We start from the raw sequence: 15835 nt of genomic DNA, 5'->3' as shown, positions 1-15835 counted from the left end.
GAGTCGGAGCAGGGGGCGAGGCGCAGACCCAGCCTGCTGTTTACTCCGCAGCTCGGATTTATACCTGGCGCTGGGAGGAGCCGCCCCGCCTCTCCTCCGGCAACCGCTTGTGCCCTCGCCCCCAGCGCCGAGGCGGATCTTGCGCGGGGGCGACACGCGGAGGCGGGACGCGGATCTCGGCGCCGCTGCCGGCACCCCGCAGGGTCCCAGCCCTGAGCGCGGTGGGGTCGGGAGGGAGCTCTCCCCTCGCCGCTGCCCTCCGCACGCAGTCCCCCGAGAGGCGCTGTTTGGCACGCGGGAGAGCTGTCCGCCACGTGGGATCGCCTCCGGGATACCTGTCTTCCAGCATCTGACCCAGGTGAAACCACCGCGGTTTGAAGTGAAGAGTGACAGGGAGTGAGATGAAGAGATTTTACTCCTCTCATCCAGCTGTGGGCTCTGAATAGATCCTACTCAAAGACATTGGCTGCCTTTAAATTTTGACGGATTGATTTGGTAAGCTGCATTTCACATGAGTCTTGACTACAGAAATGGGGACAGCTGATGTGGTTTATCTACAACTTATTTCGCAAACAGTGTAATACAGTGGAAAATAAACAGTCTGCCTCTATGAAATGCAGCATTTGTCCCTAGTGTTTCTTGCTTTTCACTGAGGTAGTATCTCTTACTTTCTAGCGTCTGCACATGTATAGGCTTTCCAACAGCTCCCTCCGTTTCCAGCAGAAGCCATGAATGTAGGAAGCACTGCAATTATTCTGAAAGAGAAGCAGACCTACCAGATTGAAGTTCTTTTCCTCCCTCTTCTTCAGAGGGAAGATATATGAGCTTGCAGTGAATTTGCTTGTTCTTATTATTAAAACAGCTCTCTTGAGGCCCTACAGACTTATGACAAATGTATGGAGAAAGCAAATGAATGCCAAGGTCTTGCTGAAGTGGGAGAAAGAACCTGACCACTGAAATGCCAGAAATAAAGCATATCACATGTGCAGTGAGAAGTAGCCTGCCCATGACATGCTGTCCAGTGTAGGAATTAAATTTAAGACATCAGCAATTTATCTTAAATAACCTTTTACTATCAAACAGGAAATATTTATAGCTTCTTAAAAGTTACACCTCTCTGTATCTATTGATCGATCTTTGTGACTTTTCTTACTTCTCTGAATATATAAGTGTGTTAAAGTTGTGTAATATTGATTCATATAATGCTGGTGAGTTTATCAGAAACCCCAGCCAGTGCTAGTCCTCAGAAACAATGAGGCTAGAGATTTGCCACAAGGTGGCTGATGGGAATTGCCACAGAGCTCCTCTGGAAGTGGTTCTTGTTACTGATCAAGTTTCCACAGTGTTAAATCCAACTACACTCCCTCCGAGGCAGCCTTACTGCTGTCTTGGATATTTATCTAAACTGATGGGACTCTCTACTTTGCTGAGTACCTTTCCAAGACCATCAATATTCATCTTTCTGCAAACAGTCCAAGCCAGTCTTTTTGGTTCCCATTGTTTGGATCCAACACTGTGGCTCCAGGGTATGGTCCTTTCACGAATTTATTTGAAAATGGGTTTATATGTGAACAATCGATATGATTTCCATTGGGAGAATAAAGTCAAAATGCCTTTAATATTGATTTATCTGGGACAAAAGGAAGCTGAGTCTTTTTGCATGAATATCAACAAAAGAACACTTTAAAAGCTTCCACTGACATAAACTTCTTGCAGTTTGCATGGAGATAGGTAAGACCCCTGGCTTTTTGTTGCACATCACCACTCTCCTACTGCTGCCCTGCAGGAGAATTTCTTCTATACTAGTCAGTTTCACTTGTCCTTTAGTCCACAAGATGGAATTCCTAAGGTTGAGGAATTAGGAACATATTCAGTGGGAGTTTATGTTTCTGATTTTTACCAGCACTTGATTTTATCTACTTTCTATTTTCAAAACTCTGATCAGCAAGGAAATAAGCTTTGGAGACTGTGAGTGTCTCCAACTCAAAGGAAACAGAAAGTTAGATTATGCTTCTAATGCCATTCAACAGATGTCTGTGTAAAGACAAGGGAACATACTTAAACAGCATGAATATAATTTCCTGCAGAGGCAAAAAGGAGAGGGAAAGATCCATAGAACCCGAGATAAACCAGCTGGAATTCAGATTCCCATGTACAAACTGTTCATCATTCTCTTTTCAAACAAAAGAATCCACCCATTTCTTTGGATGTTATTTCAGATTACAGTCTAGACACAACCTCACCTGCAGATGTGACATAGTACTTGGCACATGAGCAATGACGAATGTCACGGGTAACTGTGGGCAGTGGGAAAGAAACTGTGCACAGGCTGAAATCGGCCCACACAGACAGAGCATATCTGGGAGTGCAACACCACAGTCCAGGCACTGCAACAACAGGGAAACGTGGGAAGCAAACCTGCTTTATCAGTAATTCCCAGACGCAGGGATGCAAAAATCAGTACGTGCAGAAGTGAGGAACTCTATGCATCTCACAAACGCCCTCTACCGAGAACTGCTTCTGAAAAGGGAAAAAGGCTTCTTCCGTGTGTGTTCAGCTCAAGGTGCTTGGTAACTCCAGGGCTACTTCCAGATTTGCACATCACAACAAACTTGGTGTAGTCCCATGAAAATCCAACCATATCTGCCACAAATACTACCTGTAATAAGTAGCCTTTAACTATATATGAGTGCTTGCAAACTAAATGAGAACTGTGCTCAAATGCAGCCTTGGTAGTGGTCATCTTTAAAGGCCTGTTCATCAGTCATGAATTAAAAAGAAATAAAGCAACAGACAAGGAGGAAATAGTATTTGAGCATCAGGAACCAAACCTTAGAGAAATTTTTGTAGTATCATGCATTAAACCAGCAGATACAGCTGGAAAAAGTGGATATACATTGCAGCAGAAAGCGACGTTTCCCAGACAAATGTACAATAATCTAAAGTAAGTCACGTCTTCCTTCTTGTTACTTGAATCCAAACTTCCTTAATTTTGTAGAGAGTTGTTTTGTTGGTTTTTGTTTGTTTGTTTGTTTGTTTTTTTGTGGCAGAGACTTCCATTACCTTTCAGCTTCTTGTGTCAGGGGCTCAATTAAAAGGACAAAGTACAGAAACATATCACTGCCCCATCATCAGGTTTCAGAACAGGTAACAAGGTTTGCTGCTGCTAGTATGTGGGTGGCTGAAAGTGGGTCCAAGAAGCAGCTGAGAAAAGTAGGCAGAGTTGGAGAAAGGAGGGGATGGAGATAAGGGCTCTCTACCTGGGTATAAACCACTCCATATTGTGGAGCCTACAAGGAGGAAAGTGTTCAGCTTCTAATGACATATCTCTAAGGCCAGACCTTAAGCTCCCAGGTTAGATACCTCAACATCAAAACTCTGACTCTTTTCTAGTAAAATAACACTGAAAGTTAATTATGGCTGCACCTGGATGAGCTCTAAGAAGCAGCTAACAATAAAAAATATGTCAGATGTTTGCCTTGCAGCCCTTTCCACCTCAAGACTCAAGGGAACAGAAGAGGTAGCTACACTCTGTGGTCAGATCTGAGCTCTGTCTGACAGCAGTACTCTGTCTTTGGAGCGCTGGGCTGCAAGCAGTAGTTTATGATTTCCCGGGCCTGGAAAATCTGCAACAAACACCTGTATGGAAATTCCTCTTTGTTAAGTCTGAGTGACTGGACATGGTGACTGTACAAAAGAATGCTAGAGTGACTAATCATGCCTATTTCATAATTTTTCAAAACATGCTTTTTAGATTAAACAGATTTTGCATTAATAAAGAAATAAAAAGTCAGGAAGAAGCTTTATGTATGATACACATCTCCCCAGACTGAGTGCCATGGATGAGCACATATCCTTGTGCAACAAGCCCAGGTTCTCAACTTCCAGGCTTTGCATCCTGCTCACTACTCTTCATGCTAAACCTAAGCCAGAAGGCAGGCAGAAGGACCTGAGGAATTTATCTGCCTCCTAAGGCTCCTACCTTAGCTGAAGGTGAGACAACCCGCACTTCAGGTCCAAATTGCACTGGAGACTCCTGTGTGGTGGCCTCCAATGGGCCTAAGTTTCAACATGGGGAATTCTGCAAGCCAAAATGGAAATTCAGGTGCTTCCAGGCAAATCTGGAAAGCCTGCAGAAGAGTCTGCTCTCTGCAAAGTCTCTTTTGGCAGACAAAAACTTATCTTGCTGATACCAGTTTATTTTTCCTGCCATTTCATTTTGTGCCATTTTCATGGTGCCATTTTTTCATGACCCAAGAATAACTGGTGCCATTATATTTAACCACATTAAGAAAGCAATGAACTGGGTGCGTAACATTAGACATTCAGTTCATCCCTCTAAGCACAAGTGCATCCTTATGCATGCATTTAGTTTAAATTTGTTTAGCTCTGATTATACAGTAGGGCTTCAACTCACTAAAAGTTTAATGAGCACACTGCTGACTTGCAATCTTGAGCTGAAAGCCAGGCTTAGGACTCACTTCAAAATAAGTGTGATATCAACAGTTCCTCTCACTTGTCCATGTCAGACAACTATCAGACAGCTGCTTCTGCAGATTCAAAGCAAATAATGATTTTCTGTCAAGAAATTCCCAAGAACAGCCTGAGTTGCCTCAACAGGCTGCATTCAAAAGGACTGCACAATGCCAGCTTACTCTGTTCCCATCTCAAGTTATCCTCTTAATGTGGTGTCATGAAGCACATTATCGAACACATATGACAAAAGAAAACCAGTGCTATTTGTTCCATCTAGTGCGAAGATAATGGGCTTCCTGTGCTTCAGCTCACATGACCTATATTGAGCCACTTCAAAGAAACCAACAGTTTTATTGTGGGCCCATTCATCACATTCAGTGGGATTTGAGTGCAGACGTCCATGGGGTTCGTACTGGGTTTATCTGACAACGTCACCAGAATTCATTTCTTATTTCAATGCAGCTGTATTCCTCATGAATTCCCAGAACTAAAGCAGAGCATTGCCCGCTAACTCTTATTTTAGCATTTTTACCACAGGACAGAAATTTAAGTTTCCATAATGTTACTGAGGTCATACAGTGAATTATTTGATTGTCTTAGATTAGATAATCCTGTCAGCTAAGTAATTACATTATCCCCACCTAACAATAAAAACATATAAAGTAGCATTTGTATAGTGCAGCTTTTTTCTCTAGAATATGTTCATAAATGCTGTTTCTATCTATAGTAAAATCAAACTTCCTGATCAAATTTGCTGTTTCTTGTAGGTACATGCTCATCAATTAATGTGAAAATAATCTATACTATACCAAGCATAATAAATAGCACTAAAATACCTATCTCAGTTTAGAAACTAGGAGTTATTCAGTTTTCACCATATTGCCTTTTTAAACACTTCTGCTTAAAGAGATCACAGGAAATACAAATGCAAGTATTATTTGAAGTACATTCAATGGTAGGTTTTCAATAGCAATTCACATTTTAGAAGAATTAAATTATTAAAATATTACTGCTACTAAACATCTGTCAAGCATACTGAGATAATTTAGTAATTTCATAGTATTGTAGGAGCATTAAAAATTGCTTTTGGATGATACCTAAGCTCCATATGTATTATGACAAGAATGAAAACAATTCACTGTGATCACAATTACTGCATTTTTGTGAAGGTTAGTCACACATCCTGAGAATGACAGCATTTTATTGCAGAACACATATGACTGAGATATTGTTGCTTTTAGTTCATTCAATACATACAAACCTCAGCACTTTCTCTAAGCAGAGGAGAAAATGCATCAAGAAAAGTTTAGAAACCCAGTCTCAGTGTTACTAACACAGCACCTTTCACAGTACTCCAGGAAATAAACAGACATTAATTAACTACCTGAAAAGTGAGCTGTACTAAATAACAGACATTGAAGCACTTTTCGCATTCTTTATTATCTATCTGCTTCAGCAGATGCAGGATCCCCTTAGATGTAAAGTTCCCTTACAAAGGGTGTTCTGATGCGTAACAACAGTTATTCTAACCGTGCCAGCAATACAATCACTGCGGTACCTTTTAGAGCCACAGCAGCTAAATCAACACATAAAATGAACCCCAATTCCCATCTCTTCTCTACTTCTTCCCATGTTTGACTGCTACTGCTAAACCCAGGACACCATGCCTATGAGCATACATCACAGAGGGGGCAATACTTCTTGTTACACCAGCTTGAAGCCACACTGCAGTTACAAGGAAGAGTGTCTCGTGAGTTCCAGCCGTTAGGTTCCAACCAACATGTTGAAGCACAACTTTCCTGTGGGTGTTTACCAGCCGGATCATCAGGCACATGCATGAGCTTGCGTATGTAGCTGCTCTTTCAACTGTGCATATGGAGTATTCTGGCAAGTTATTAATAGCAATCATTGCCATTAAGTTATTTGTAGCAATACCAGAGTGGTTAATATTATTTTATTCTATTGCTGCTATTTCTTTGAATTCAGAATCTTGGACTAACAGCTTCCAAGTTTGGTTGCATACTTACTCTTTATGTGACTTAGTTAAAATAAGTTATTAAACTGTAGATGGTGTAAATTGAACCTGTCAGCAGCCCAGGAAGCTGGCGCTATGCCCTGGTTGGTGGAGTCCCAGCTCTCCAGGACCGGGACCAGGACCGGGAAAGAGACAGCAGGGAACCAGGCTGGGGTGATGGGCTGTACAGTGGGTACCCCAAAGTGGGGTGAAAGGCTGGTGTAAGGCAGCAGATCAGGGGCAAAAAAGAACCCAGCAATGGCATGGCAGTGGTGGCCAGCACTGATGGAGATGCTGGCTAGGGATTACCCTTGTGGATGGGGCCCTCAGTGGCTTGGTTTGGTGGTGGTCTTGGCAGTTCTGGGGTAATGGTTGGACTTGATGATCTTAAAGGTCTTTTCCAATCTGGTTGATTCTATGATTCTATACAAGCATCCAGCACTGGCAGGCTGCACTTCTGTTGTGTCCGCTCCCTGCCTGAGGGCCAGGTGACATGACCCCAAGCACAGGCTGGAGGGGGTTGTGAGTAGGCTGATGCCTTCCTGCAGTGTCTCTGAGTGGGATACAAGGCCCACTGAAAGAAAGAAAAAGCACCCTTCCTGGGTGCTAGAAATGCTTCTTCAGGGAAGTCAAAAGTTAATTTGCAAGAATAAATATCATTAGCTTTGATAATGGCACTGCCATTGTCTGACAATAAATAAATCAATAAACGAATACAACAGCAAAGTAAATGAATACAACAGCAAAACAAATGGACTTTTGGTCAGGGCATCCAGCTGTGTCTGGTGCATTCTGCAACAGCAGAATACAGAGGCAGTGAAACAAATCAACTGTAGGTGCCAGTCAAATAAATATTTATCAAAAATTAGTAGCAATGATAGTGTTCTAAGCCATTATTTTGTTAGAAAACTACTGCAGCCTTCAGAGGTAAACTCTCTCCTATGAAAACAAGTAGAATAAAATAAATGTTTTGGATAATGAAAAAGAGCAAGTAGGCCTCCAACAATAACACTGTTCAGTTTTCTTTTCATGTTGAATAACCTTGTGATTTTCAGCTCAGGCCATCAATGGTAATTGGCCAATTCCACACTCTTTTCTTTGGTTCAGTTTATATGTTACTCCTTGGCATTTGGGGCTTTGCTGTTCATGGAAATGAGGCCTTGCATTTCAGCTATGACCCAGACAAGACAGGTTAATCTTTTCTGTTACTAGCTCAGGCCTACAACTCTTGAGACAATCCTTTTTTTTAAAAAAAAAAATTATTCTAGACATCCAATGTTAAGAAAATAAACCACAAAAATTAAACATAATTGTTCCATTAAGGAAGTAGTAACTGACTGGGTTAATTAATTATCACTTAGCTTTTTCATTTACATTTTTGTTCTAATAACCTTTCATCTGTGACTAAATAGGGATCTGTGCTGTCTACCCTTCATAGCAACAACCCTCATGTTTCAGAAAACAACTGAAATTTTCAAATTAAAACATAGAACTGATTTTTACATTTATTGTCATCCATTTATACTTATGACATATATTAAAAACAGAGTTGCAAAATGTTCTAATATGTGCACATTTTAGCTGTCCTGATGCAGTTGCAAATGATCTGACAACTACTTTTCTGCCATATTTTAGGTATTCAGGGCATAAGAACTGGTGATTGTACTGGTACCTGGAGTACCCTTTTCACCTTCATGCTGCATGTAAGAGCATCAAACAGGAAGATATCTACCAAAAGTCATTCTACGCTGATTTTTGTATCTTCTCTGCTTTCTCAAGGATTATCCTTGAAGCTGTCTGTGGCTTTGGCTTCAAATTCAGCTCTCTGGTTTCAAAGAGAACGCAATCTACCTGCATGATGTGGGAGCACTTGAAAAAAAGTTCAACATTACTCAGTATGTGGGACCAAAGCACTTTGCAAAGACCATTTTTCTTATTGCAATGTACACATTTACTGTGATTACAGTGGTTTTTGTTGGCAAAATTTTTGAGATCTCATGTAAAAGGCTAGGTTTGTCAAGAACTGTCTGTCACTCCCAGTCATTTACTAACTTGTTCACCTGCAGTTTTATAACAAAAAACATCTCCTGTCTTCTATGCAGTGTTGCAGAAGAGAACCACAGTCATTATTACTGCTTGAGTAGTTATCTGACACTTATCCTCATCTAAAAACTTCCACATTGTGTAAATAAACTTTGTTTCCATGTCAAACCAAAGTCAAAAAGACGAGAGTAACATGTTTTCATGACCTGCCACATTTAATAGTTTGACCCCAGAGGAGTATCTGTGTGTGAACAGGAGGTTATTTATAAACGTATTTCTAGTCACAGTTTTCCCAAACACGTGCAATTGGAGTGAATCATGTTATTGACCCTCCAAGTAAAACTATTCCCAATTTCTCACATGTTCTTATGGCTTGAGAACTAAGCAGTAATTGTGGATAAACCTGGTACGAGAAAGCATCCAAACATTTTCCCAAGCAGTGCCACGGCTGCAACCTGCACCTCAGACCCCAAGGCAGAGACTCCTGCTCAGGCTGTGGTGACAACATATTCATCCAGACCAGTTTACTCTGTGGCAGTCTAGCTAGTGTCACCTCCTAGATGTGAATCTCCTATTAAAAATGAAAGACTAGCATGGTATTCTTTGTGCTGACTGGAATGCCTTACCTGCCTTATGTTTTAGCTTCTGATGCAGAAGACTTCTGTCAGTTTTGTATGATCACATTCTGAAGGAGTAAAAGGGCTTTATGACTTAGTTTTGCATAAGAGGCTTGGAAGCATCAAATGAAAATCTTAGAGAAAAGCCTTTTTTGGGTACAGTCAAGCCTCAACATCAGTAAGTTTTGCTTGTGTGTGACTGCAGAATTGGGCCAACAGAATTTTTTGCTCTGTGTATCACATCTAACTTCCTATTGCTCTGACTAAAGCTGGTAGAATAGCAGTTAAAAATAAGCCTGCATACTAGAATTATTCCATGCAATAAGTGTATCTGGATAGGTTAGGTCTTGAACCTTATATATGTATCAGATGTTTTTGTGTGCAACAGTTTCTTCTTAAGGACTAGCAGACATATTAAACTTGGAAGTGATTTCATTCCCTGTGCTGATGTGAGGTAATGGCAAAAAAAAAAAAAAGTATTTCAGAAGTGGAAAGAAAGGAGGAGGTAGTTTCCTGTATAAAATATGCACAAATAGCAATCATAACTAGCTATTTTCCATCTCCAAAGACCTTCAATTTCTGGAAAAAAAAATAAATTGGTGGTTTCTTCCTCTTGCTTTTTCATAATTTTCTATGGTGGTGTGGCTTAAATGTTTTATATGGCTACTAAACTGAACAACTTCTGTTCTTAATCTCAGTTGAAACAGGAGACTCAGGCTCATCACTATTTAGCAGTGATCCAGGAACCAGCAAAGTAAAAAGGAATTGTCCAAAAGGAATTGGACACAGTGTGACATCTGTAACACTGAAGGGAAGAACATCTTTGCTTCTTGAATTAAGCTTAATTTATGTGAAAAAAAACATTCAGTATGAAAGCAGAAGAAGTTGACAGCCTGGTGACAGTGTTCTTTCAGGAACATTTGTGAAATTCTGGAAAAAAATTGCTACAAAATCTGTCAGCACTATTGTTAGTTAAACAGCCCCAAACAAGGCTGGGTTACAATAGCCGTGTAATCCTCACAGCAATAGCCATGTAATCCTCATAAACCCACAGAAGTAGTCCTTGTTACACAATTGCATGATTTAGGTGTCTTGGATTTTATTGATTGTGGGCCATCTGATTCAAAGTGCATCACAACTAGATGTGTGATTTTTTTAATATGCTGATCGAGAACAAAATGATAAATTTCAATACATTCATTATACTAAAGCATTAATGTTATTTTTCCCCTATGGAAATAAATTAGATGTTGTTTCAAATGCATGTCAAGTCAACACTGTTAGATTTGTGCAATACTAAACTAGTTATGATACTTGCAAGCACTCCAAATGGAGTAAGAATCACTGTAGGAACTTCTTGTTTACATAACATGCTGTGTTCTTTGGTCAATACATGTTTAATTCTTTGTTCTGTACACCGGTATCCATCTGGAATTATTCTTTGCAATTTAAACTTGTAAACTCACCTAAACCACATTTTTATTTATAAATAAAATACAAAATATATACAACTGCTAGAAAGAAGAATTTCTTTCCATGTGCTAGGTACAGTCATGACCAACTGTATTCAAATCACACTTCATCAGATGTTTGTAAAATAATAACTTCATTACAACCTTCTCAGTATTTTCCCTGGTGCTTAATATTTCCATTGCTTGTTGTACTTGTTCTGTAGATTCCAAAATACTTTGGAAAGGTCAGAGGAGTTCAGAACCCTTAGCACCTCAGGGGACTTCCCTGTCAGCATCAAGAGCCTTGCAGAGCCATGACTGGCACGGGACTACCTGGGGAGGCTCTAGGAGCTGGATGACCCACCACAATTCCCTCTCTGTCGGTGGTCAAAATCTGGAATATATTAAAACATGAGGTACATTTTTCTTCCAAGTGAGGTACAATGGAGATTTTTTTCTTGAATATCCTGTGAAATTAAAACTCAAATTCCTCAGTTTCAGTTTTCCATTTAAAACTGGAATGTGCATTATTGCCTTTTATGTGCAAATGCTTTTCTGTGACTGATTCTGTCAGTAGTTTCAGGAACACGTTAATGGAAATTTATGTCCACATAAAGAAACCATTTCCCCATGGCTGTCAAAACTTCCCTTTCCTGTATTTGCCATTTGTTTTCCTAGCACTCACTGAAATCTCAAGAGCCTCTAAACTTTTCTTTCCCCCAGTCTTCCAAACTTCCACCACTTTTATCCTCATTTACTATCAGCTTCCTTCCACTCTTACTCCCTCTGAGATTTATAACACGTCTGCATGTGTTCCTCAGTATTGCACTGATTTTAGCTCAAATGCTTAGCAAATCTTTGGGATGATCCTGAAGGCTTCTTTTTACTATCATGAAAGGAATTATACAGTACACCTGGGGAGTCTTTGATTTCATTCTATTTCTTTACACAGTGAACACAAAGTCCTGTCTCCCACAACACAGTAGGAAGTCCTTTTGTTACTTACATCAGGGTCACATTATAAGTGCTTCTCTGACTTCTTCATTGTTTTCCACCATATTCTAGCCACCTCATTTTCACAGACAGCACTCAAAGGAATTCCCAGCTCATGCATTTGTAATCAGTTTTGTCTCTAGCCGGATATCATGCCCATTTCAGCTCCCACTTAAAGAAGAGGTAATTGTTCCCTCCACCATCTTCAATGATACAAGCTAAATACACCCAGTCAGTGACGCAATTGCCTTCGCATCAAATGTATAGTTACTCTGGGACAGCCAACTTCTCCTATATCACCACAACCTCCCAGTGCTATAACCACTCCTTGCTCTATTCCCTTCTTGGCTTCCTTTCTTCTGTTCAGCCGTCATTTCCCTCCCCAATTCTCTTTTCAGCACTCTCCCATGATATTACTGAGACAATATAGGCATCTCTTCTACACAGCGCCTCCCTCCAACATGTATATTTCTTTATGCCCTGGAGCATTAATGTTCCCTTGCAGACAGCCATTTTGAGACCAGAAGTTTGGCAACAAGGCCATTTGAAACACATTTAAAAAAACATTTAACTATGTTGTCAGATTGAGAAAATGGCAGGCACTAAAATAATTTATATTACAATTTTTGAGATTTGAAACCATTTTTCCATTTCTTCTGCTATTCTTATCTGCTCTTAGCAAAAAAAAAAAAACAATCAAACAAAAAAACCTGGGAAATCCTTGGAGGTTCCTCCAAGAAAAAGTTATCTGGGAAATGGTGATCCTGTGAGATACACTTTCCAGGGTTGGTGGCCTTTCTGACAGCTGCTGGGACGCAACACAGTCCAGCGAAGTGCTGTTAGCCAAGCCATGGTAGCATAAGGCTTCTCCAGCAAGCAGCTGCCAGATGACGGCCAGAAGCCCAGGAAAAGAGCTGCGGCTCAGCACCGAGGCCTTCCTGGACCAGTGGGGTAGTCCAAGGGGAAGGTTTTTCAGCGTGAAATGGGATCTTACTTGCAGGTCTACCTCCGTGGATAAGGCCTGCACAGATGTTTGGGCTGACATGGTAAAAGGAAGGAAGAAAAAAGGGCTGGGGAGGGCATCACGCTCGGCCCTGGAGAGCTGAGCCGGGCTGTTATTCCCCCGGCTGTGAAGCCGAGGCCTCCGCGAGCTCTCCAGGCCCCTAGACGCGGCGGCAGCGGGCCACGTTTCCAACCCTGAAGAGCCGCTCTTGAGGCAGTACATCCGCCCGCACTGACACACGCCTGCCCGCCCGGCACTGCCTAGCGGCGGTGATCCGCCGCCTGCGCACTTCCAACCAACAGGGGGCGCTCTTGCCGGCCGCACCGTCACAGGCGGCAGCCCTCCCGCCCCGCGCACGCGCCCCGTCGTCCCGTGCCGGAAACGGAAGCGGTCGGCGCCAGCCCCGGTAGCGGGAGCCGCTGACTGCTGTCTGTCTCTCCGTTGTTGCCGCTGCGCGTCGCCCGCCCATCCGTGTGATGGCGGCCACGGCGCTTCCCCCGCTGCCGCCGCAGTTCAAGAGCATCCAGCACCATTTGCGAACCGCGCAGGAGCTGGACAAGCGCGAGCCGGTGGTGGCGTATTACTGTGAGTGAGGCGGCCGCAGCGCCGCCCCTCCGCCCCTCCGCCCCCCCCGCCCCCGAGCTGAACTGGGCCCGGCCCGGCCCCCAGCATCCCGGCCTGTGCCGAGGTTGGGTGCAGTCCACCGCTACCCGCACCCCTCTGCCCCACGTCCTTCTCCGTCGTTTCCTCTGTCTCGCTGGGTTACGCAGAGAGCCCGTGGGATGTACGCAGAAGAGGGTAGGGGGGAGAAGCCCCACCTCTCTGGGCGGTGCGGGGCGATCACCGTCTGCCGCTTCAGCCGCGAGCCCTAGCTCGCTTTTCATGTATTCTGCTCTATTTTTATAGTTAAGCCTCTTGGCAGTCTTTGAGGTTATGCCAGAAGCCTGAGTACATAGTTGTACGCGCAAGTTCTCTGTCTCTGTTAGGACAGTCTTAAGAACATTCTTTTCAGAGAGTAGGTGGTGCTTTTTTGTTGTTGTTTGTTTCATGGAAAGGAACACAGCAGAATCTTACAGTAACGCTTCAAAATCAGTATGTAGATGTTTCAGGCTAACATGGCTTCTAAGCTAACGGTCGTTAGTGTGGTTTTGTAAGCCTTTGTAAAAGGCTTTCCCCAGCAGATTAAGAAATGCAAGTGTTTTCTTAGTAGTCTTAAATTTCTGTAACAGTTAATCACAACACTTGGAAAAAATCGTAAGACTAGGAGCTCACCAGAAATGTTTGTTATTTTCTCTGTATTGAGATCTAAGGAGGTCATTTGGTGGGCTTACTTGGCAGTAGATTGTCTTCAAAAAGAGTTGGATAAAGAATAGAGGTAGAAGTGCTAGTTCAATCTGTAAGGTGGTCTTAACTTTAGAAGCATGAATTCATGGAATTCAGGCTTCAGAAAACTCTGAAAAAAAAAACCTGTCAGCTCAGTGTCAGAAGGATAATTTTAATTTTGATGCGTTAGGCAGGAATACTGTCCTAATGTGGAGAAGTGCCACCATAGAAGCGAGACAGACACACACTAGAACACTGGATGTTCTCAATAGTACTCGCTCTTTTTTTACAGAAGAAACATGGGACAAATCATGCTTTGTGTGGCAGGAAGCACCAGCTAATCAAGTTGCCCTAGGGGTTTTTCATTTTATTTTTTTTGGGTGTTTTTAATCAGATGTAACACCCTGCCTGGGTATACAAGAAAACTACTAGTATTTAGTGTAGGCAACAAAATAGAAGTCTATTTTAATTTTAAAACAAATGTTTTTGTGGCTGATATCTATTTTTCTTAATGTCTTTTCCATTCTGAAACTTAATGTTAGTCTTATTATACAGAAAAATAAACTGTGTTGAATAATTACTATTTTGTGTAAAGTTCTGTGCATAGTCTCTCCTAAGGAGCCTGAAAATTTGCATATCTTTTTAGTTTGAGTAGTTCGCATTTGATTCATTACTGAGTTTAGTGAAGACTATATTCTAGAGACCTTTCTCAATACATCATAGATAAAGGAAAAAGCAGTGACACCTCTTTTTCAAGGCAGGTCTTGCTTGAATCCTTTGTTCTTTTAAATACACAAAGGAGAAGAATACTTTTCAGACTGTTTTGAAAGCAACACAGATTTCATGTGGCGATAAAACATTTCTCATCAGATGCTTTGCTGAAAAAAGGTGAATATCTCTTTGCTGAACCTTTGAAACATGTTTCAGAGGAGCTCTATAAATTTGCTCTGTGTGGAAAAAGTAACATGTGGAAAAAGTTTTCTTGTGTGGAAAAAGTAGTGTGAAGAAAGCCTCATGTGTACTGGAACACACCAAGTGTGATGTTCTGTGCTGGGGCTGCTCCACCAGCCTCCATGTCTTGGGACCGGCAGGGGTGGTGTGACACAGAAGCCAGCTGAGGGGACCCTGCGGTGAAAGGTCATGTGACAGGACAGTGCATGTTCCATCACAAGGCTGTTTGCACAGAGAAGAGGAAGGTGTTTATAGCAATGGAATATTGCCAGAAGTGGTCCATTCCTAAAGAAAAGCAGCTTTGGTCATAATATTAATGTTTCCATGGCACAGTAGTTTCAGTATGGGTATATGTTTGCTAAGTTTTGATTGTAGTTCATTGTTCATTGTAGTTCAAATTCATCTGTATATTTCTAATAATAAGAGCTGTGATGCAAACTAATTTGAGTATCAGCAACAAGTGAACTCTGGTAAGATGTGTTTGCAGTGTAAAACACTACGTTCTATAGCTTAATGACACAATTCTTAGGAGGAGCTACTTGATGCTATATTAAAATATATTAATATTTTTGTCTCTCCTCAGCATCCATTTGTGCTAGAAGCGTGCTCTCAAGGATGGGAATTTGAATAGCAGTTACACATTTTATTTGCGTACACAATATTAAATCTTTTTTTTTCTTTTTTTTTTGTGTACTTCGTTTGAAGCATTTAATTAGTATAAACGAGCACTGCCACCTATAGAAGATACTATAGTCCTTCTCTGGTCTCTCATTTCCAACCCTCATGTGCTTCAGAAGCAAGCATCAATCTAACTGTATGATGAAAACCAACAGTAAGCTATTTTTCAACCAGGTCAATTCATTACCACATACATAGCTGTGCCCCACACACAAAAAGACAAGGAGCAAGACGCAGTGGCCTGGGGCAAAGACAGGACTCCTGCTTTTTTGATATTGCTGGCATA

At 41.7% G+C, this 15835-nt stretch overlaps 2 protein-coding genes across 4 annotated transcripts in view; both read left to right on the top strand.

The window, feature by feature from the left end:
• The first annotated feature begins 2448 nt into the window (after positions 1 to 2448).
• GJE1 (gap junction protein epsilon 1) lies at positions 2449 to 8837 on the top strand. Its single transcript, XM_057405249.1, is given in 7 exon segments — positions 2449 to 2570; positions 6567 to 6693; positions 7546 to 7673; positions 7675 to 7726; positions 8105 to 8170; positions 8172 to 8291; positions 8294 to 8837. Coding segments are annotated over 7 exon segments (981 nt in total). The 3' UTR covers positions 8660 to 8837.
• Positions 8838 to 12955: 4118 nt separating this feature from the next.
• VTA1 (vesicle trafficking 1) overlaps positions 12956 to 15835 on the top strand; it is a 36500-nt gene continuing 33620 nt past the window's right edge. Inside the window, exon 1 of one of the 3 annotated variants that reach the window (XM_057407196.1) lies at positions 12956 to 13182. In XM_057407196.1, the coding sequence (XP_057263179.1) occupies positions 13074 to 13182 (109 nt within the window). In that variant the 5' untranslated portion in view covers positions 12956 to 13073. Of the gene's footprint in view, positions 13183 to 13345; positions 13396 to 15835 lie in introns of those variants that run through there. The other 2 variants (XM_057407175.1, XM_057407178.1) reach the window with 2 other exon arrangements.

The sequence above is a fragment of the Pezoporus wallicus genome, unplaced genomic scaffold (assembly GCF_028554395.1).
Source record: "Pezoporus wallicus isolate ANWC-B61680 ecotype Strahan unplaced genomic scaffold, APGP_CSIRO_Pwel_v1 contig_3817, whole genome shotgun sequence".
In the NCBI taxonomy this organism is placed as follows: domain Eukaryota; kingdom Metazoa; phylum Chordata; class Aves; order Psittaciformes; family Psittacidae; genus Pezoporus; species Pezoporus wallicus.
Note: the sequence above shows the minus strand (reverse complement) of the source record. Positions and strands in the feature narration are given on the sequence as shown.